General features: G+C 34.3%; 1 protein-coding gene across 1 annotated transcript in view; it reads left to right on the top strand.

Annotated features, from left to right (window-relative positions):
• Positions 1-22,467: 22,467 nt before the first annotated feature.
• The window catches only part of LOC149542217 (Cyclophilin-like peptidyl-prolyl cis-trans isomerase family protein), a 59,675-nt gene continuing 59,207 nt past the window's right edge, over positions 22,468-22,935 (top strand). Inside the window, exon 1 of the mRNA XM_089797229.1 lies at positions 22,468-22,695. Within this exon, the coding sequence (XP_089653355.1) occupies positions 22,535-22,695 (161 nt within the window). The 5' untranslated portion in view covers positions 22,468-22,534. The remainder of the gene's footprint in view (positions 22,696-22,935) is intronic.

Here is a 22,935-nt window from a genome sequence, read left to right on the forward strand (position 1 = left end):
TCCAAGAGGATCTTTTTGGGAAAGCAAGACCTGACCTAGAAATAGGCAGGGATATATCTAATGTCCCCATATCTCACATACTAGTTGAGAGTGTGTAGACAACTCTTTCATGCGGGCCAATCCTCAAGGAAGGTGGTAATCTCAGTAAGGGGATTACCTCTCCTAGGAAAATCTCAAGAGTGGTGGATATGGTAAGATCCTCTTTTTTGGGTCAACTTACTTGAATGGAGGCTTTATTTGTGACTTGTATTGATGAATGCTAGGGGGAATGGATATCTATTACGAAAAAAAAAAGAGTTGTGACCCTTCCTCGGTCTCCCCAGCTGCAAAAAGAAGTAGAGGGAAGGTTGATGTTGGAGCAAAACCTAGGACTCCTAGGAGAAATAGTCATAGTCAGAACAGGAAAGAGTAGACAAGAAGGAATCTAGCAAATGGGAGCCAAAAGACCATCCAAGAGGCTTGCATATCAAAGAAGAAATAAAGGTCATATCCTAGTACATTCGTGGGCTAAATGGAACCCACAAACAAGAGGTAATAAGAAATATGCTTAGGGATCATAGGCCAGATTTCATTCTTATCCGAGAAACCAAAATGAGAAAGGAGGTGGTGGAAATAATCTCTTTCAGAAGAAGTTTGGAGGGTTTTGCTATGAATTCAGATGGGGCTTCAGGAGGTTTTCTTACTCTTTATAGCTCTAATCTTTTCAAGTCTCAAGTTTTATACAGTGAAGGTAATATTCTCCTTATTCAAAATATAAAAAATAAAGAATCCTGGTTTCTTTTGAATGTGTATGCTCCCAACACTAAGAATGGTAGAAGGAACTGTTGGGTAAAAATTAAGAATGTTTTATGAAGATTCCATGTAGGAATTTGTATTATCATGGGGAACTTCAACACCCCTTTAAGGGATGATGAAAAACAAGGGGTCTACCCCTAGATCTGGACAATAGGCAGGACCTTTCTGACTTTATCAATGATTTGGCTTTATTGGATGTTGACCTTAAGGGAGATCTCTTCACTTGGTCTAATATGAGAGTGGGTAGAGATTGTATTCAAGTTCGTTTGGACAGGGCTCTCATTTCTTTAGACTGGATAAATTCAAACTATTGTAATCTTTCATTAATGACCAGGGTTGGATCAGATCACTCACCCATTTCTCTCACTTTATACCCCACTGATATCAAACGTAACTTCCCCTTTATATTTGAGAAAATGTGGACCTCCCACCTATATATTTCTCTCCAAATCTTGGAATGGCGGAACATCCACATAGAGGGTTCTACAATGTTCAAGGTGGCTAAGAAGCTAGAAAATATTAAGTTGAATATTAGAAAGTGGAACAAATCTGATTTTGGTAACATCTTTCACTCCAAAGCTTAGATCTCAGAGGACCTCAACATCATTCAAGATGATATTCAAAAAAAGGGGTATAATGAAGAGAGGCTAGAAGTGGAAAAAATTATTCTAAGTGAGCTTCACAATTTTGCTAGTCAAGAGGAGGCCTATTGGAAATAGAGATTGAGGGTTGTCTGGTTGAAAGAGGGGGACTAAAATACTAGGTTCTTTCGCACCTCTACTCCGTAATACAAAGTGCATAATAGAATAAGAAACATCAAGAAGGGGGAAGTTGTTTTGGAGGAGGAAAATGAAATAGTTGATGAGGCTATTTCTTTCTTCTTTGATCTGCTTTCAATAGATCCAAATTTGGTGGATCAAGATCAGTTGGAAATCTTATCGAATATTTCAGCTCTAGTCCAACCTAAGGAGAATGCTATGAATGGGGCTATTCCTTCCCCTCTAGAAGTTGAGCAGGTTGTCTTTTCTCTTGTAGCTAACAAGTCCCTAGGCCTGGATGGTTTCCCATCTTTTTTCTTTCAAATGTTCTAGAATGTGATTCACCAGGATGTCACCAAAGTGGTGCAAGAGTTCTTTGGTGTAAATATTTTGCTCAAGGAGGTAAATGCCACTTTCCTTTTGCTTATTCCAAAAGTAGCTGGGGTAGATTCTATGGACCAATTCAAACCTATCAGCCTGTGCACCTCTTTTTATAAGATTATTTCTAAAGTGTTAACTTCAAGGATCATCAAGGTCATCCCTTCCATTAGAGCACCTCAACAATCTGGCTTTGTCCTAGGGCAACAAATCCTGGATTCAATTATGATAGTCCACAAATTTATCCACTCTTTGGAAGAAGGCAAGAGAGAGGGTTTCCTCCCCAAGCTTGATTTGTCAAAGGCTTATGATCGTGTGGACTAGGCCTTTCTCTTTAAAATTCTTAGGGCCTTTGGTTTTAATTCTAGGGTCATCAAACTTATTAACTAGTTGGTAACTACTACCTCCCTGGTTGTGCTAGTCAATGGCTCCCCCTCAACTTTCTTCACACCTTCAAGAGGGCTTAGGCAAGGAGATCTAATCTCACCCATTCTTTTCAATATTTTGGCTAAAAGTCTTGAAAGGATGGTTTTTGCTAATAGAAATTTTGGAGCTCTGTTTGGTATCAAACCTTCTTTTGGTCCCCTGGTCTTCTCCCACCAACAATTTGTTGATGAGACTATAATGGGAGGGAAAGCCACCGTTAGAAAAGCCAGGGTGGTGAAAAAGATCTTGAGCTCTTACTCTAAGGGCTTGGGGTAGCTTATCAACTGGAATAAGAGCTCTATTTTCTTCATTAATACTCTGATTGAGCTTTAAAGGAAGATTGCTACTATTTTGGGCTATGATCTGGGAATCCTCCCTTTTCTATATTTGGGTCCTCCCATGGGACTGAGACCCCCAAATTCTTTCTAGAATAACCTAATTGACAGGTTTAATAAAAAATTGGCTAGCTGGAAAGGAGTCACTCTTAGCCAAGTTGGCACGATTCGGTTGGTCAATCTATTATTTAGAATCTTCCAACTTATGCATTGTGTCTCTTTGGGGTTCAAAGCAAGTATGCAGATCTCTTGGAGAAGATCCAATGAAACTTTCTTTGGTTTGGATCAAAGACAACAAGAGGTTTCCCCTTTTAGCATGGGATAATGTGTGCCTCCTAAAATAGATGGAGGATTGGGGATTAGGAAATTGAGACCTTTCAATAAATCTCTCTGAGCTAAACAAATTTGGAGAATCTTTTCCAACAAGGGGGACTAGAGGGACATCTTGGAAGACAAATACCTTCGAAGACCTTCAATTAGAAACTTGCTCTTTGGAGGGTCAATTCCCAATGGATCCAATATATGGAATGGCAATCTTAGTGCTAGAGAGATGACTATTAGTAGGGCAAAATGGAGTCTTGGGAATTACAAGGACACCCTTTTTTGGCAGGGCAACTAGCTGATCTAGGGGCCTCTTATCAAATTTCTTGATTATGAAAGATGGGCCTACATTAGCATCTAGAGGTATGACAAATTTGTTAGTGATTACAGACAAGGCCAGGGTTTGAGGGATCTTATTCCAATATCAAGGGACCTAAAACCTCTTATGACCATTTTCCACTCAGTGGTTTTGAATGATGATCGAGACCAACTTGTTTGGGAGAACACTTTGAATGGTATCTATTTGGTGGCTTTGGGATACCAAGCTATTATGAGGCAGGATTCGAGACCTAACTAGGCTAAAGCCTAGTTCCCTAGTCTTATCCCTAAAATCTATATTTTCTTCTGGCTTTTACTCCATAACAAGATCCTGACAATAGACAATCTGAGTAAAAAGGGTCTTCCTATTCCTAATAGATGTGTCCTGCAAAAACTAGGTTGAGTCTCTGGATCACCTTTTTATACATTGCTCCTTCACTAGAGAGGTTTGGTCTATTTTTAGTCAAGCTTTTGGGTTGAGTTGTCGTGCTCCTATCCCAACTATTGAATTCTTTAGGTAGTGTGATAACTCTTGGCAGGGATCAGTATTTCAAGCTATAAGTAAATGGGCTTTGCCTCATTTTGGATGGGGTATTTGGAAGGAACACAATAACCAAATCTTCAAGGATGCTAGCCTTCCTTCTCAAATTGTGTCTAGTAAAACTCAAAATGCCCTTTTGGAAAATTATATGTTTATTAAAGGATCTAACCCTTTTGTAGGTGAAACTGCTAGCAGTAATGATACTCAGATAAGAACAAAGGAGTGTCACCAATCTTTACTACCGGAAGGTTGGCATAAAGCCAACTTTGATGGAGCAGCCAAAGGTAAACTAGGAGTGACGAGATGTGGACGGGTGATCAAAAATAGTCATGGGATTGGAATTGAGGCAATTAATTTCCCCCAAGATATCAAACAAATCATTATGTGGAGGCTTGTGCTGCCCTCCAAAAAACTAAGTTGGCAAAAGACATAGGGGTCAAAAGCCTATGGTTAGAGGGGGATTCAAATAATATTATTAAATGCCTAAGGGGTGAACATCCTTCATCATTGAGTATTAAGAATATGATGGAGGAAACAAAAAATATCTTACTTTCCTTCGAAAGGGTCTATGTGTCACATGTTTACCATGAGGAAAGCATGATTGCTAACTGGATAGCTAATGAGGTAGTACAAAGGGACACATCACACAGATGGCCTAGTGGTGAGGGGTTTTTAGAGGCCACTAAAAGTTTAATTGAGATTGAAAGAATCAAGGGAAGGACGGGTAATGTAAAGTGTAATTATGGAAGTTAATGTTGTCAATTAAACTATTAAAGTGATGAAAGCTTGTCATGGACTGATTCAGAGGTATCATAATTGGGGGGCTTTGTGACACATTTTATGGGAAATTTTCTAGGCAATTGGTAATTACTATTACTATTGCTTTATCGAGGAAGAAGGCAAGTATAGTTTTTGTGAGCAAACTAGTGTTTGGCTCACAATGCTCAGAGAACATAGAGTTTTTCTTCTTCTTTCTGCAACATAATGGTAGGGGAGAGGCATCATAGAGATCTAGAGGGAGAAGTGGAGAAGTGGAAGAGGAGATCGAAGGTGTGGGAGAAGTTGAGGGAAGACAACATCTCATCTTTCATTTAAAAACTTCATGACTGGGATTTGAAGATAACTGACTTTATGGTTAAGTCATGGAAAGATGGGAAGGTGAAGATTGATGGTGTTGACTTCCAAGTCAGTGAAGGGGTCATCGTCAAGGTCATTGACTCTCCTAATTAGGGCAAAAAATTCTGTAGGGATAAGAAAATATCCCTAAATGTGGTGAAGGACTTTGCAAAGGACGCTAAGGAGATGAAGGAATTAGTGAAGACTAGTGCCTACTATGAACTTGCATCAATCAAGAAACTATGGAGGTTTGTCTTAAGAGAGATTATATCCTACGTTACGCTTGATACAAGGTTTGACATGATTTGAACCCATCGTTTCATTATCTTAAACCACTTCAGGTATGGAACAAAAATCTCCATCCCCTTATACCTATTTTTCTCTACAAATAAGAGTATCGTGGATTTTAAGAAGAAAGTGTACGCTAATCCTACCTTCCATGTAGGTTTGTTATTACTCATATATGAGCATTTCAAAGCTCAAAACTGTGGAAGGGTTGTTTCCCAAAAGGTGGAATCTTCAAAGGAAATAGAGAGCTCTTACCTCCCTTTAGATATAGAGGATAATATAGGTCTGCACTTGGATGACAAAGAAGAGGTAAAATCATGAAGGATATGGGTAAGAAGAAGAAAAAGAAGTCTAGCAAAGGAACAGGGAGAAGGATAAAGCAAGAGGTAAACTCAAAGGAGGATTACAATGATGAGGAAGAGGGGATGGACGCTAATAAGGAGGGTAATGTGAAAGAGGTAGGCACCAGTAAGGCTCAGGTAAGCAGGAAGGATGCCAGCCCGATGAAAAGGAGAAGGGGAGCTGAGAAGCAAGCTGAGAAGGCACTTGGTAAGGGTAAGGAGATCAATATTGAAGCTCAAAAAGAGAGGAAAGAGGAAGATGGTTCGGCTAAAACCACTATTACTCTCAATGAAAAGGGAGGAAAAACTGGGTTTCAAGAACCCCTATAAAAAATCTATTTTACCTAATAAAAAATAGCCATAAGGACTTAACAGTCTATGTAAATCTTTTAACCAAGTGACATTCTAATGGATGTTCTAAAGTCTTCTAACAAGGCCACTTTGAACAGGGTGATTAAATCCTTTAACAAGGTCACATTTAACATTGTGTATTGTAACCTTTAATAGAGTTGGCTCCTGATAGGGCTTGATTTAGAAGAGTGCAAAATAGTAACATGTTGCTGATGGTTTTTTTGAAATTGGGTTTCCGCATTAAATCCCAGTGTCAAAACTTTTATGGATGTTATTATGATTTTTTATTGATTAATGTTTACATTTTGCAAGTCTATTATTTTAGAACAGTTGACAACTAGCTAATGTTACTTAAAGTTTATAGTAGAGACTGAGAAATGAAATGATAAGATCTAAAGTTGTTTAAGAATTGGTTTGTTTAATTGGTACATTTGGAGCTTGGATAACTTATTCACCACCCACACCCCCTCTTTGTTATTCTAAATATTCTAACAAAACCTTCATTTTCTTAACCTAAAGCTCGACTTTCTTGCTTCTTTGGTAAGAGATTACTTCTCTAATAAACATTAGTCTCTAATAATATGATAAGGTAATTCATGACATAAAACTGCATCCATTGATTCTTCCAATTGTTACCCGATTAATCTCCTTTCTCAATTCCTCCTCGGTTCCTCGATGCTCCAAACAATGTATTTGCTAAAGATATGTTAACAAGATGATATAATATGTCAAAAATTTGACATCAATGATATATAGTATAATTGATGAATATACTATACATAAGTTCTCTTTCTTCATCAACAACTTGTAGATCAGTTATGCCAACAATCTCCCAATTTATCATTGACGAAAAACCATAATAAGCAATGTGCCAAAAAATTATCTCCCCCATATAGTATGATCTTTTCTATTTCTTTCATAATACTTAATCCCCCATTCTCATGATAGTTTTTATTTCATTTTCATATCTTCTTTCTTATCTTTATTTTGTCTTCATATCTTCTCCCCCTTTGACAACAATGCCAAAGATGTCAAACCTTTTGGTAACTTCCCTCATCTTTGACAACAATGCCAAAGATGTGATGCTCTTGTATTCTCCTTTAAGACTACTCCACCCATGAGAAAGCCACACTTACATTAGTCCATTCTAGAAGATAATATGTTAGACTCTTCATGAACTAATGTACATTGGATCTTTTTATTTGATTTCTTATAGGGGTAGGATTCCTAGCTTGCTTCTCAAGTACTCAAAGCTTTCCCTTGGTAATGGCTTTGTAAATATATTAACAACATATTCCTTAGAGGGAATATATTCCAATTCAACTTCTTTATTCTACACTTGCTCTCTCAAAAAATGATATTATATTGCTCCGTATTTTATTTTTTAATGTGTAACTATATTCTTGGATATATTGATAGCACTAGTGTTGTCACAATATATAATAACTAGTTCTTCAACTGTTTCTTGTATTCCCTCTAGAACATTATGTTAGAAATACAAGAGGAGTAACTTAGAGGGGAGGGGTGAATCAATTACCAAAAAATAAATCCTAGATCCCTTAGATGTCAATAAAAATCAAAACATAAACTTTGATTAAATTGTATTCTGTTGTTACTCGACAAACACATAGGCACTTGGTTAACACTAGCAAATACTATAACTCGACAATAACTGAATATACTGATCTTAATTTGATTAATTGTGATTAACCTTATATTTAACTTAGTTGCATATACGTGAAAGAAATAGCATAAATGCAAGAGACACCAAGATTTAACGTGGAAACCCAATTTTGGAAAAAACTACCAATTGCAACTAGTTACTATTTTTCACTCTTCTGAAGTGAGCCCTATTAAGAGTCAACCCTATTAAAGGTTACGAAACACAATATTAGGTGTGAATTTGTTAAAGGATTTAATCACCTTGTCAGGAGTGATCTTGTTAGAGGTCTTTAAACACTTCAATCTAGAAATGCCACCTTGTTAGAGGTTTTACAAATTGTTATTAAACCAACTCTGTTAAGAGATTTAGATCGTTGTTACAATGGTTAGAGAGTAACAATGAGATGACTTGCTTTTGAATGCAACTAAATTGTTGATTACAAATCTCAATTCTATCTTGTATACTTGATCCTTTCTGATTGAATGCTCTTTGTAGCTCAACAAGGATATTCTACTTATCCTTCTAATTTGCTTCCTCTAAACATCTTCAAATCTTCTATTGTCTTCCACACATTCAATCCTCAACTTGACCTTATATTTATATCTTACACATTGTCAAGTTGACTTGAATACAACTTAGGATACTTAATATTCAACTCGTCAATCAGCTAGAACCAATAAATAAATCAATTGAACTAAATATGCCAAAACACGAAAATCCTTCGCTGGCCGACCCTGCTCGGTAGACACTAACTCTGGAAAAGATTTTCCTGTGTTAACCAAGTGAACTTAGTTAACACTACATATTCAAAAAGTTCCTTTGGTAACCTAGTGAGCTCGATTAACACTGGTTCCAACCAACATTTCCTTCATTAATTGAGTGAGCTCGGTTAACACTCAACTATTGTTATCTTCCCTTTGTTTGCCCTAGTGAACTTGGTAGACACTGTCTTCTAAACTTGGAAAACTCTGGAATGCTCGGCAAACACAATAAACTATCTTCAATGCCTGAGTGAGCTTGACATACACTGACTGACAAGTGTAACATCAAAGACAATACACAATTAAAAAATTGTTTTCAACATATGCTTCATCCATGCAACTTGTTGACAATTGATTGTAACTACCCCATATTCAACTTCTATAGTAGAGTGTAAGATACAATTTTTTTCTTTCTTATCCATGAAACTAATCTTTCTCCCAATAAAAATACTCCTCTACTTGTGCTCTTCCTGTCATCAATATTGCCTACCCAATATACATTTGTGTAGACTTTAAAATCAAAGTCTCCTCACTTCTAATACCATAAATTAAAAGCTTGAGTTCTTTTGAGATATTAGAATATCCTTTTAAATGTTGTCAAGTGTGATTCCTTTGATCACGATGAAAATCTTGCAACATTCCTACTCCTTAAGCTTATTGGAAATGAAGAGAGTAATTGAGAGGGGAGGGGTGAATCAGTTACCACAGAAACAATTCCCTATACCTCGATGTCAAATCAAACTTTTCACTGATAATGTAATTCTTTGTCCAACTTAGTTAAAACTAAATTGTTGTTTTAAATTAGTTAACAAAGCAATTTTAAGATTGTTAATTTGTTTTAACCTTTGGCAACTTAGGTGTAGAAACATAAAGCGTAAAGCATAAAACAAATAGCATGAACACAGATGACACCAAGATTTAACATAGAAACCCAATTTGGAAAAATTTCCATGCAACTAGTTACAATATTTTCACTCTTATGAAGTGAGTCATGTTAGGAGCCAACCCTATTAAAGGTTACAATACATACTATTAAGTATGACCTTGTTAGTGGATTTACTTCACCCTGTTAGGAGTGGCCTAGTTAGAGGTATTCAAACACTTAAATCTTGAAATGTCACCTTGTTACAGGATTTACAATTTGACTGTTAAGTCAACTATGTTAGGATATTTCTTCACTACTACAATGGTTAGAAGGTAACAATAATTTGACCTAGTTTATGAAGCAACTTCTTTTGCATATTCAGATCTTTGTTTTGGCTTGACTACTAGATCCTTACTGATAAAAATATTCTTTGCTTCTTAACTTCCACATCTACCTTCTCTTCCTTTTCCTTCGATCACATATCCATCTTAATCCATGTATTCCACTTGCATACTTCATTACACTTCTTGACTTTTCTTATATATCATAAGCTTTTGCAAGTCGACTTGAATACCCTTTTCAAATAATCATTAAACAACCAACTATTTGGCCTTAATCAGTTAATTAATTAACAAGTGTAATTTGTTGATACTCGGTCAATACTAGGATTAATCACTTGATTAACACTGGAAGTCCTTTGATGCCCAACCACTAGGTTAATACTAAAAATGCTTGGTTAATATTGAAAGTCCTTCATTGCCCGACTGCTCGGTTAATACTAAATACCCTTCATCGCCTGACTGCTAGGTTAATACTGACATTTATGTAATATCAAATACAAGATAAGATACAATTTGAATAATTATTTCCAACAATCTCCCTCTTTGCAATAGATGGTAACACAATATGTCAACATACAATGGTAAAAATATGAGCAATTAGGTAATATGCTTAGTTTTATTCTGATTCTCATCCATACCAACTCCCTCTGTGATTCTTCCTAGATTTATCTTAGCAACATAAAATGAATCTTGCCTCTTACATATATCATTTATTTTCTTTGTACTTTTGTCATTATTCTCCCTATTTGTTGTAAATTCCATCATCTGTATACTTTCCTTCCTGAGATGCTAAACTCTCACTCTTTGACATCAAATGTCAAAGGGCACATAGTTTGAAGTTACTATGTACCTTTTGTATTGATTCATATGCAATATGTTTTGCATTTTACACCTGAAGTGTGACATTCTACATCAACTTGATAGATCTTCAATGAAAAATGGTTGATGCATCACTATCTTATGCTTTAGTGAGCATCAAATAGGGGAATAACCCCTAGTTTATCTCTTAGATACATAAATGCATCCTTAGGTAATGCCTTAGTAAATATGTCTGATATCTTCTCCTTGGTGTTCACATATTCCAATCTCACCTCTTTGTCTTAAACTAATTCCCTTACGTAATGATATTTGATTGCAATGTGTTTCGTCTTAGTGCACATCACATGGTCTTTGGATGTATTGATTGCACTTATGTTATCACAATAGATAACTACTAGTTCCTTGATTTCCTCCTTCATTCCTGACAACAATTGCTTGATCCATATTATTCTAGAATGATTAATTGTTGCAACAACATACTCTACCTCAGTTGTTGATTGAGAAATACAATTATGCTTCTTGCTTTTCCAAGATACTAATCTATTTCCAAGAAAGAATACTCCTTCGCCTGTGCTCTTTTTGTCATCAATACTTCCTACCCAATTTGCATTAGTAAAGGTTCTTAACTCAAGGTTTCCTCCTTTGTAATACCATAAGCCATATTCTTCAGTTCCTTTTAAGTACCTCATAATCCTTTTTACTACCATCATGTGATTTTCTTTAGGATTTGCATAAAACCTTACAACTATGCTCACTGCCAATGCAATATCAGGTCTGGTATTTACCACGTACTGAAGTTTCCCAATTACTGATCTATAGGTAGTATGATTTATCTCTTTTGAATCATCATTCTTAGAAAGTTTATGTCCAATAGGCATAAGTGTTCCACAAGGTTTGGATTCTTCCGTTCTAGATGCTTTTGACGATTCCTTGATGTACTTTTACCGAGTGATGTATATGCCATCCTCCATTTGATGAACTTGTAGGGTAACAAAGAATTTAATCTCTCCAAACATAGACATTTCAAATTCTTTCCTCATTTCTTCAGCAAATTATTTGCATAACATCTCATGTCCTCAAGTCCTTCCTTTATATACAAATTACTATTATCATTTGTCTTTTCGAAACAAATTCTTACCAGATATCCATGCACCCTTTCATACCATGCTCTAGGAGCTTGTTTAGGTCCATATAGAGCTTTATATAGTTTGCATACCATGTCTCTTTTTTTTGGATCAATGAAACCTTCAAGTTTTTCAATGTAGACTTCTTCTTCTAGGATTCCATTTAAGAAAGTTGATTTTACATCCATCTGATATACTTTGAATCCTTTATGTGCAACATAGACTAGTAGTATCCCGACTCTTTCAAGTCTTGTAGTAGTGGAAAAAGTTTCTCCATAGTCAATACCTTCTTATTGTGCATATCCTTTACATACTAGCCTCGGTTTGTTCCTTGTTACTTCTCCTTTTTCATTGAAATTATTTTCGAATATCCATTTTGTACCAATCACATTCATATCCTTAGGTCTAGGTACAAGAGACCAAATATTATTCTTTTCTATTTTCTCAATTTCTTCATTCATTCCCTCTATCCAACCTTCATTTTCTAAAGCATCTTTTATAGATCTAGGTTCAAAATCACTGAGCAAGTATGTGCCTTTTAATTTGTTCCTTGCTAGTATGCCATGTCTCTCCTCTAATTATTTGTTTCGGTGCATGATGTCTTCTGACATATTTTGCAAGTTTAGGCTCTCTTCTTTTTTATTTTCTACTAGGTTCACTTGGTTCTCCATGCTTGTGATCTTTTACCTTTTTCTTGAGTTCCTTTGGCTATGAGTCAGGTTCCTTTAACTGAACTAGTTGCAACTTGGGTTGCACTGTATGAACTCACTGCAACTCAAGTTGTATTGTATTTGACTTGGATTGCACCGTCTGTAACTTGGTAGGTTCACTTTGTTGTTGCTCAATTCCAACTGTTTGTGAGTTGGGTAAAGACACAAGTTCCTCCTCATAGTAAGAAAACTTTTTATAGTCTTTAGGCTCCTTACCGCTCTATTCTTCACTTCTTTTTGCAAACACATCAATCTTCACATGCGCACTTTCTACGATTTTGTGAGTAGCAAGATTCAAACATTTGTATGCCTTATTTTTATTGGAGTAACCTAGGAATATGCCTTCATCGCTTTTTGCATCATGTTTTCCTTTCCTCATATCTTTCAAAATATAGCATTTTCTTTCAAATAATTTGAGATAACAAACATTAGGCTTATATCGATACCATAATTCATAAGGTGTTTTGTCTGTACCTTTCTTCAGTTGAGCTCAGTTTAGTGTATGAACTACTGTGCTAATTGCTTCTCCCTAGTATTTTGATGCAACATTTTTCTCAATCATTAGTGTCCTTGCATGCTCCATGATGGATCTATTCATTCTTTCTCCTATACCATTTTGATTTGGTGTTGTAGGTGTTGATACATGTCTTTTGATTCCTCTTTTATCATAGAATTCATCTTGAGATGAATTCACCTCCTCTATATGATCTCAGGCATTTCAAATTCTTTCATGTTTCCTTCTCAGCTCTAGCCAAATACCATTTGAACTTTTGAAAAGCATCAGATTTATCTTTTAAGAACATTATAGTCATCATCCTAGAATAGTCATCAACAAATATAATTAAATATATGTCTCCACAATAGCTTTCTATATCTATTGGTCCACAAAGATTGTATGAACTAGTTACAAAACTTCTTCAAAATTGAAAGTCTTACTTCTAAAACTTATTTTGCTCATATTTCCAATTTGGCACTATTTACACATGGCCATCTCAAGTTTCTTCACATTTAGTATGCCTCTTACTCTTTTGTTTCTTCTTATGGAAACAAGGTTATCAAAGTTAGCATGACACATCTTTTTATGCCATAGCCAACTTTCCTCTATTTGTGCTAATAAACATATATTTTCAGTAAGATCTAGGTAAAACAAGTTATCTTTTATTTGACTGCAAATCCCAACTCGGTTTCCTTTACCATCCAATAACTTAGCTTTGTCATTCATGAATTCTACCTTATATCCTATATTGTTCAATTGTGCCATGCTAAGTAGTGTGTGCTAAAATGTTGACACACTTCTATGAGTTATTATATCCAAGATTGCTCAAGAATGAAGTCTGAAATGGCGACTCATAGCTATCTATTTATGGAGTGCAATGGTTTGTAATGGAGGCCCTTAGTTTGACCTAGTTTGTGCCCATGCAAGTACACCATGAAACAAGAGATTCAAGGATCAAAATATGAATGCAAATGAAGATGCAAACTAATCTAAATGATAACAATGCAAAGCAATGTAAGAAAAGGAAATCTTAGCTATGAAAGGAAATAACAATGCAATATTAATCTATGAAAACAAATATGACTCTAAGATAATATGAAAATGCAAGGGTGAAACCTGATGATGGAAGCCATGGATGCAAGAGACAATAAGACAAGAAGAGAGAAGTTTCAATGAAGCCCCAATGTCCAAACTCTAAGGCTCAAACTCCTTCTCCAAAATTGCTCTCTAAACCTGTAGCATAACAATACTATAGCAACGAACTATTTTCTCTATATCTCTCTCTGTATATTTCTCTACATCTCTTTATATTTCTATCTTTCTATAGAAAATGAGAAGGAGAGGGCTCCTTATAAAGGAAAATGTGGAGGTGGGAGGCTTCTCACAACCAATATGGGATAATAGAGTTTGATCCATGTGAGACACAATTCCACCAATGAGAAAAGAGGTGTGTTTGAGAAGAAAGTGGAAAGAGGAAAAAGAGGAATCCCACTTAGAGAGATGTGCATTCAAGTGTAGAGAAAAAAAGATTTATTTATTTTTATTTAATTTATTTACTTTTTTCAAGTGGGATTTTATTTAATTAAAAGGGAGCAAGTTCTTTTAATTAAATAGGAAATATTTAATTAAATTAAAAGAGGGTTTTTTCTCTTAATTAATTAAATATGGATTAATTATTTAATTAAAAGAGAGGTTTTCTTTTAATTAAGGAAGACTTAAGATAAAAAGATCAAACCTTTAGGAAATATTGAAATAATTAAATTAATTACAATTTGATAAAATAAATTGATTTGAATTGATTTAATAAAATATTGCAAACCATTGATTCAGGAAATTTGATAAATTGAATAATGGGGGCCCATAGTCTAGGCAACCATTTTAGGGTGCATACAAGTAGATCATGTCTTGATCCTTAAATCCAGTAGGCAATGTCACATTTGATTCCTTCAAGTAATGCTATGAATCCTTATCCTCTTGCATAACATGGTTCACTATTTCCAAACTTAACACTTTCAAATTCATAGTATTCTAAATGTTCAAACTTAGTTTTGCTACTAGTCATATAACAAGAACAATCACTATCTATGATCCAACTATAATTTTCACTAACATGTGAAATAAGTGTCATCTTTTCATTTTCATTATTATCAAATTCATCCTTAACAATAATATAGACTACGTCTTCTTCATTATCATCAATATCGAAATCTTTAGCAATGTAACAAGATTTCTTACCTTTGTCTTTGTAGTTCTTAAAGTCTTTCTTGCCTTTGAACCTGTTGTTTCTTCTCTCATATTTATCTTCTTTGATTTGACATCTTGCAACAATATGACCAACCACTTCACATGAAAAATAAATCAATGAAACTTTATCTTTAAATTTTCCTTTCCCTTTCGTTAATCTTTTTGCAAGCTGGGCTTCAAGATCATCATCAGTGCCATCTTCTTCTTCACTATCAACTTGTTTTCCTTTTGAGTTTCCTCCTTTTCTACCAAGATTTAGTTTGGCTTTGAATGTAGATTCAAAGTTGCTAGGATTAGGAGCATGGTTATCAAAGTTGTCCAATTCAAAAGTAGTCAATCTTCCCACAAGTGCATCCAAGGTTATATCATTTTTTTTTTATTGCATCTCATCTCTTGAATTGCTAAAACTCTAATTGCATAAATAGGGAGAAGAGTTCTTAATACCTTGTTGTCCACTATTTTATCAATTATTTTTCCTCCTGTAGCTCTGATTGCACTCACACTTTCTTTAATTCTTTCACTATATTAGACAATATTTTCACCTTCTTTCATTTTCATCTGATCAAACTTGCCTCTTAAACTTTTTGCCTTGGCTATTTGTACATTTTTATCCCCTCCATAAACTTTTTGTGGTTTTTCCCACATTTGAAATGTAGTTGGAAAACCTTTAACTTTATCAAATTCAAAATAGTTGAGAGAGAAAACTATATCAATCATCATTATATTATGATCTTTTGCCTCTTTCAATTGTTCCACAGTCATAGGTTTAGGTGGTGGCACATATATGTTTTCCAAGTAAAATAGACTAGTATCTCCAATGCTTGATAGTTGCATCTTCATCAATTCCTGCCATGTTGAAAAATTTTCTCTGTTAAGCTTGGGAATCTCCCTTTTTTATGACATCTTGATCTTTAACTTAGGTCTTTGAAACCTTTCCCACAAGCACCAAATGCTCTGATACCAATTGTTAGAAATGAAGAGAGTAACTAAGAGGGGAGGGGTGAATTAGTTACCACAAAAACAATTCCCTATCCCTACATGCCAAATAAAACTTTTTACTAACAATTCAATTCTTTGTCCAACTCAGTTAAAACTAAGTTCTTGCTATGACTAGGTTGACAAAGTAGTCTTAAGATTGTTAATCTATTTTAACATTTAGTAAGTTAGTTGTAGAAACATAAAGCATAAAGAAAATAACATTAACACATATGATACCAATATTTAACATGGAAACCCAATTTGGGAAAACCATCATGCAACTACTTACAATATTTTCACTCTTCTAAAGTGAGCTCTATTAGGAGCCAACCCTGTTAAAGGTTACACTACATACTATTAAGAATGACCTTGTTAGAGGATTCAGTTCACCCTATTGGGAGTGGCTTGGTTAGAGGTCTTCAAACATTTTAATCTTGAAATGCCACCTTGTTATAGGATTTATAATGTAACCATTAAGTCAACTTTGTTAGGAGATTTCTTCACTTCTACAATGGTTAGAAAATAACAATAATTTGACCTAATTTATGAAGCAACTTCTTTTGCAAATTCAGAACTATGTTTTGGCTTGACCACTAGATCCTTATTGATCATAATATTTTTTGTTACTTATCTTCCACACTTTCTTGCTCTTCATTTTCCTTTGATCACATATCCATCTTAATCCATGCATTCCGCTTGCATACTTCATTACGCTTCTTGACTTTCTTATATGTCATAAGCTTTGCCAAGTCATCTTGAATACCCTTTTCGAATAATCATTCAACAACCAACTAGTCAACCTTAATTAGTTAATTAGTTAACTAGTGCAATATGTTGATACTTGGTCAATACTGAGATTAATCACTTGGTTAACACTGGAAGTCCTTTGATGCCCGACCACTCAGTTAATACTGGAAGGGCTTGGTTAATACTGAAAGTCCTTCATTGTTTGACTTCTCGATTAATACTAAATATCCTTCATTTCCTGACTACTTGGTTAATACTAAAATTTGTGTAATATCAATGACAAAATACAATTTGAAGAATTGTTTTTAACAAAGCTATGTTAGGTTTTCTGTGAAAAACATATTGTAGCTTCTCAATCATTGACCTGTATAGAGTTTCATTCACTTCCTTGGATTCATCTTTTTTAGATAGCTTACAACTGGTAACCATCAGTGTATTGACATGTTTATACTTCTCCATCCCAATTATTTTCAATATCTATTTATGTACTTTGACTGAGTGATGTAGATACCATTCTTGATCCATTGTACTTCAAGTTTAATAAATAACTTTATTTCTCCAATCATAGACATTTCAAATTTATTCCTCTTCTGCAATAGACCTACTCAATGCTTCATCTCCTCCAAATATTATTTCATCCACACAAATTTTAGCAATTAAGACCTTATTTTTTAATTTAAACCTTAAGATATAAGTTGTGCAAGTATCACTTGTTTTGAAAAATCCTTCTATGATCAAATAAGAATGTAGTCTTTCATACCATGCTCTTGGTGCCTTTTTTAGACCATATAAATCTTTGTGTAGCCTACATACAAAACATTTTTCTTGTTCCATGGAAAAACCTCCATGTTGTTCAATGAATACTTCCTCTTCCAATACTCAAATAAGAAGTGTGGGTTTTACATTCATTTGGTAGACCTTAAATCCTTTATAAGTTGTGTATGCCAATAGTATTCTTACGCCTTCTAGTCTAGCAACTGGTGCAAATGTATCCCTGTAATCTAATCCTTCTTCTTGTGCATGGCCCTTGCAAACCAATATTTCCTTGTTTCTAATTACTTCACCACTTTCATCTAGTTTATTTCTAAATACCCATTTTGTTTTGATAACACTTTTGTCCTTGGGTTTGGGAACTAGTGATCAAGTTATGTTCTTCTCAATTTGTTCAAATTCTTCGCTCATAGATGATTTCCAATCTTCATCTTTCAAAACATCTTTTACTATTGTAGGTTCCATCTATGATATTAAGCATGTATAATTTCTTGTTCTTAGCTGACTTATGGTTAATAATCATTCATTTCTATCTCTAATTATGTCTGATAAGTTGTGATTGATTCTTATCCACTTTCGTGTTATAGGTTATGTATTTTGATTTTGCTATTTAGTTTCTCCTTGTTGGGGGTATTGTCGGTAGAGTGTTATTGATTCCTATAGTTGCTTGCTAAGTTCTTTTATTCTCAGGTTCAAAGTATCTCAATTCATTATATTCCTCTGCTTTCCTACTATTGTTTTCTTCATTTTGTTTAGAAAATTCATCTATCTTTACATTTTCCCTTTCAACAATATTACTTGTCTTCAAGTTTAGACACTTGCATGCTTTACTTTTGGTTGAATATTCTAGAAATATTCCTTCTTCACATTTGGTGTCAAAAATTCCATTTTTATCACCCTTCTTAATGCAACACTTACGACCAAAGATTCTGAAATATCTTACATTAGGTGTTCTTCCATACTAGATTTCATGTGGCATTTGATTTACTCCTTTGCAAGTTGTACTCAATTAAGTGTATAGACTATCATGCTAATAACTTCTCTCCAAAATTTGTGTAATATAATGTTATAACTTAATAGTTTTTTTTTTTTCACATTCAACTATGATATGTTTCTTCTTTTTGTAATACCATTCTATTGGGGTGTTCTCGATGTCATCAATTATCTTTTGATTCCATTTTCTTCACAATATTGGTCAAACTCATTAGATGTGAACTCACCTCATCTGTCTGATCTAAGACACTTCAAGGTTCTTCTAATTTCTTTTTCCACTCTAGCTTTGTACTTTCTCTAGTCATGTGGCGAGAGAAACCATTGTCAGTGACCCAATCATTATTTTTGTCCGTGCTCAAGATTAATGCCTTCTATTTTTTGATAACTTCGTTGTTAGTAGATGGATCTTCTTTTACATCAATAAAAATTATTTCTTCATCATCTCCATCTGCATCATCTTCATTATATCCATCCTTAGCTATAAAAATGTGCCTTCTTTCCCCTTTGTCCAAAGTATTTTGTTCTTTTTGTATTGGTTCACCTTTTCTTTGCTTTTCTCTTTCTTTGGTTTGTTAGGACATTTGTGTGCACAATGACCAAGTTGTCTATAATTATGACTCTTTCCTTTGTATATACGTTTACCTTTGGGATTTTTTTTTGTGATTGGGGCTTCCAACTCTTTCTCTTCTACTGTTAAACCTTCATATTCTCATCATCAACAAATCTTCTTCTTCATCGTCATTCTTTGATTGTTGAAGTTTGAAGTGCAACTTCACTAGTTGGTTGACTATTATCATAATTGCCTAGTTCAAATGTTGCTAGCCTACCGATAAGAGAATAAATGGTAATCTTGTTTTTATCAATTATTCTTAGTTCTTATATAGTGGAAGCTCTAATTATATATCGGTTAGGTAAAGTACTTAACATCTTACTTACAACTTTGCTTTCTTCAATAGTTCCTCTAGCTCCTTTGATTGCAACAATAATTTCTTTGATTTTTGTTCCATATTGAGAAATACTCTCATTCTCATATCCAAATTTCCTTTCATTTCTTCTACTGTAGCTTCTAGAACATGCTCATTTCCATCGTATACTTGTAATATTATGTCCCACATCTATTTGGTTGTCAACAAATTCAGAATGTCAACATACTCAGAGTTCTTTAAAGCACTGGGTAGTTCTATCATCACTATTTTGTTTACTAGCTTTGAATTATTCTGCACATCATTAAGAGTACTAGTTGGTTTGACACATTCTATAGTAAGATAGTCTTCTGTATTGTCTCCAATTCCTAATAGGTGCGGTTTCATCTTGCTGGTCCACATTCCAAAATCATCTTCATACTTGTTAAACATTGGTGCTTCTTTCCTATACATCCTGAGATCATTTCCCTAAGTAATTAGGGACCAAAGTTATGATACCAATTATAAGTATAGGATTGATTATTGAGAGGGGGAGGGGCGGGGGTTGAATCAATAATCACCAAACTAAGAAAATTTTCCTTGCTTTCAAACTATCTACAAATAAGATTTAGTTTTGCCTATAATACTTTTATCAGTTAAGTGTACTATAAACCATATAAAAATAGGAAAAACATCTACACAATAGTAATACTGATATTTATCACATGGAAGTTTGATTTGGGTGAAACAACACCGTGAGGATAGTTCTCACAAATGTTGTACTCTTCTAGAATACCTCTTGTTTGACTAAGAGTTTCAAAACACTATTAGGTGTACCTTGTTAAAAGATTTTCCTCTAGATCTATTAGTCTTTGCTTAGTTAAGAGTAACCTTGCTAAAGGATTTCAACACTTTAATCCAAGAATGCTACTTTGTTAGAGGTTTTACAATAGAATGATTGAGGTCACCCTTTCAAGGGTTTTAAAGTGTTACAATGGCAAGAAAGTAACATAAAAAAACACTTTGTATCTTGCAATTCCTTCCTATTTCAGAGTCCTTTAAGCTCTTCAATACAACAACATACCATTAACTATCCTTCTATGATTACAACACACTTTTTGTCGCTACAATCCGATAGCTCTGCCTCTCCTCCTTTTTCTTTCAGCTACTTCTTCCAGTTAGGATACCTTCTCCTTCTTTCTCTCTTCTCTTTTTGTATGTCAAAAACCCTAAACCTAGATCTATTGATCACAAAAAACATCTTTCCATATGTGTAGAAACTTCTTGAACACTCTTCCTTTTCTTAACCTAAACCTTGACTTTCCCCCTTCTCTGATAAGAGATTACTTCTCCGATGAGCCTTAGTCTCTGATAATCTAATAAGGTAATTCACCACATAAAATTACTTCCATTGATTATTCCAACTCTTACCTGACAAGTCTCTTTTCTCAATTCCTCCTCTATTCTTCGGTGCTCTAATAATGCATTTACTAAAGATATGGTAACAAGATGAAATAATATGTCAAACATTTGACATCAATGGCAAATAGTATATGTGATGAACATACTATACATAGGTTCCCTTTCTTCATCAACAACTTGTAACAACTTGTAGATCAGTTATGCCAACAACAACATGAAAATTTTCAATGTAATGCAAAGCATAAAAACATAGTTTACATGTGTTTTGATGTGCAAGGGTCATGTTCATGTAAGTGGGGGTGGTTTATGAATGATTTATGCTTGAAAGAGGTCAAAATGATCTTGTTGGTGTAAATAAGTATTTACTTATTACACTTACTTAAGTTTACTTAGGTTAATGCATTATTTAATTATTTTGCATTATTTTATTATTTTTATTTGTGAGACACTTAGGAGTTTGCACACCTTTTGGGTTGTCATGTAGACAACACAGGAGTACACAACTCTATTTTAGCACATGGTGTCTACAACACTGTTTTGCATGTCACACCCTTGTAGGCTTATCCTCTCATCACCGCACTTACTTCCGTGCTTAATGGAGGATAACCCATATCTGGTGGACATGTACCTGGTTGTATGACATATCATGATGCTAACTTCTATGCATTCTAGAAGCTCTCCTGAGGCCTTTATATTCAGGCACTCCCAGTGTACTCTCAACCAGTTATTGAATACATTGTTATTCTGATCATACTCTCTCTGTTTGGTCTACTTTGTGCTTGTGTTTGAGTTCTTAGTTCCTGGGTGAATTTTGCCCTTAGGCAAATTCTTATAGATCTAAATCATGCTTATTAGAAGTATGCGATGAAATTTATTTAAATCTAAAAAAGAAAGGGAAAGTAAAAAAATAAAATACTTTTTGACCTTACACTAGGGAACATGAAAGAGATCAAATCAATTAAGGAAACTAATTTTGGAAGTCATAACTAACTTTAAGAAATGATAATACAATTCAAACATAAATTAAGTAGCCCTTTGTCTATTGATAAAAGTTTAATGACTTATAAAAGGGTATATTAGGGATAATCTTGTTTATTTATAAGCTCCAACACCAAAAAGTATGACATTAAGATTGTACCTTGCAAAAATTTGGTACAATTAAGGTCCCTTATACTTGATTCAAAGCTAAAAAATTTGATTAATCATACACTCAATACCATAATTAAAGGAATTTTGACATTAAAAAGGGACACAAGATTAAGATCATTGCCTTAGACAAATTTGATAATACGATGATCCTCAAATTTGACTCTAAGCTAAAAGAAACAATTATCTTACACTTAATAATAATATGTTTGAAAACTTCACTCTAATCTTAAAAAATATTAACCATACATTTGATATCACAATAAAAACTTAACTCTAAAAAAAATAAATATTAATAATAATAATACTACACCTAATATTACAATTGAAAAAATGTTAAACTGAAAAACCAATCAACTATATCCGGAATTTAAGATTTCCATACCCAAATTCTTAAATTACCCTTTATTCATTTATTACAAATTTGAATTGGGAAAAATCGATGAATCAACCCCTCCAGAACTGTCGTCGGCCACAGTTCGAAACTATTATAAGCTCGATCCTTTGTAACGTCATTAACGATTTCCGAACCATCAACAGATACAGTCCATTTTTACAGCAGCAAGAAGGGGAAAATCCTAAGCATGGCTAACGGGGGAGCAGGGGTGGTAGAATGGCATCAAAAGCCTTCAAACCCCAAAAATCCCATTGTCTTTTTCGACGTCACAATTGGCACAATCCCAGCTGGACGAATTAAGATGGAGCTTTTTGCCGATATCGTCCCCAAGACAGCCGAAAACTTCAGGTGCATTTTCTTCTTTTTACTAAAACCAATCTGTACCTCTATATCTAACATAGTCTGCTTTTAATTTTCCTAGTTTGCTTGATTTGATACACTTTGTTATACTACCCGCCAAACTATCAGAGAAGGGAAATGTAAAGCATGTCAAATGTTCTTGAAGTCTCTAGAGGCTAAACAGATTCTAACATATTATTCCGTTCAGTTTGAGTTTTGAAATTTATTCTTAACGAGTCAGTTAGTGTA

This window comes from Cupressus sempervirens, chromosome 8 (assembly GCF_028749045.1).
Source record: "Cupressus sempervirens isolate cs-2001-9-10 chromosome 8, ASM2874904v1, whole genome shotgun sequence".
In the NCBI taxonomy this organism is placed as follows: domain Eukaryota; kingdom Viridiplantae; phylum Streptophyta; class Pinopsida; order Cupressales; family Cupressaceae; genus Cupressus; species Cupressus sempervirens.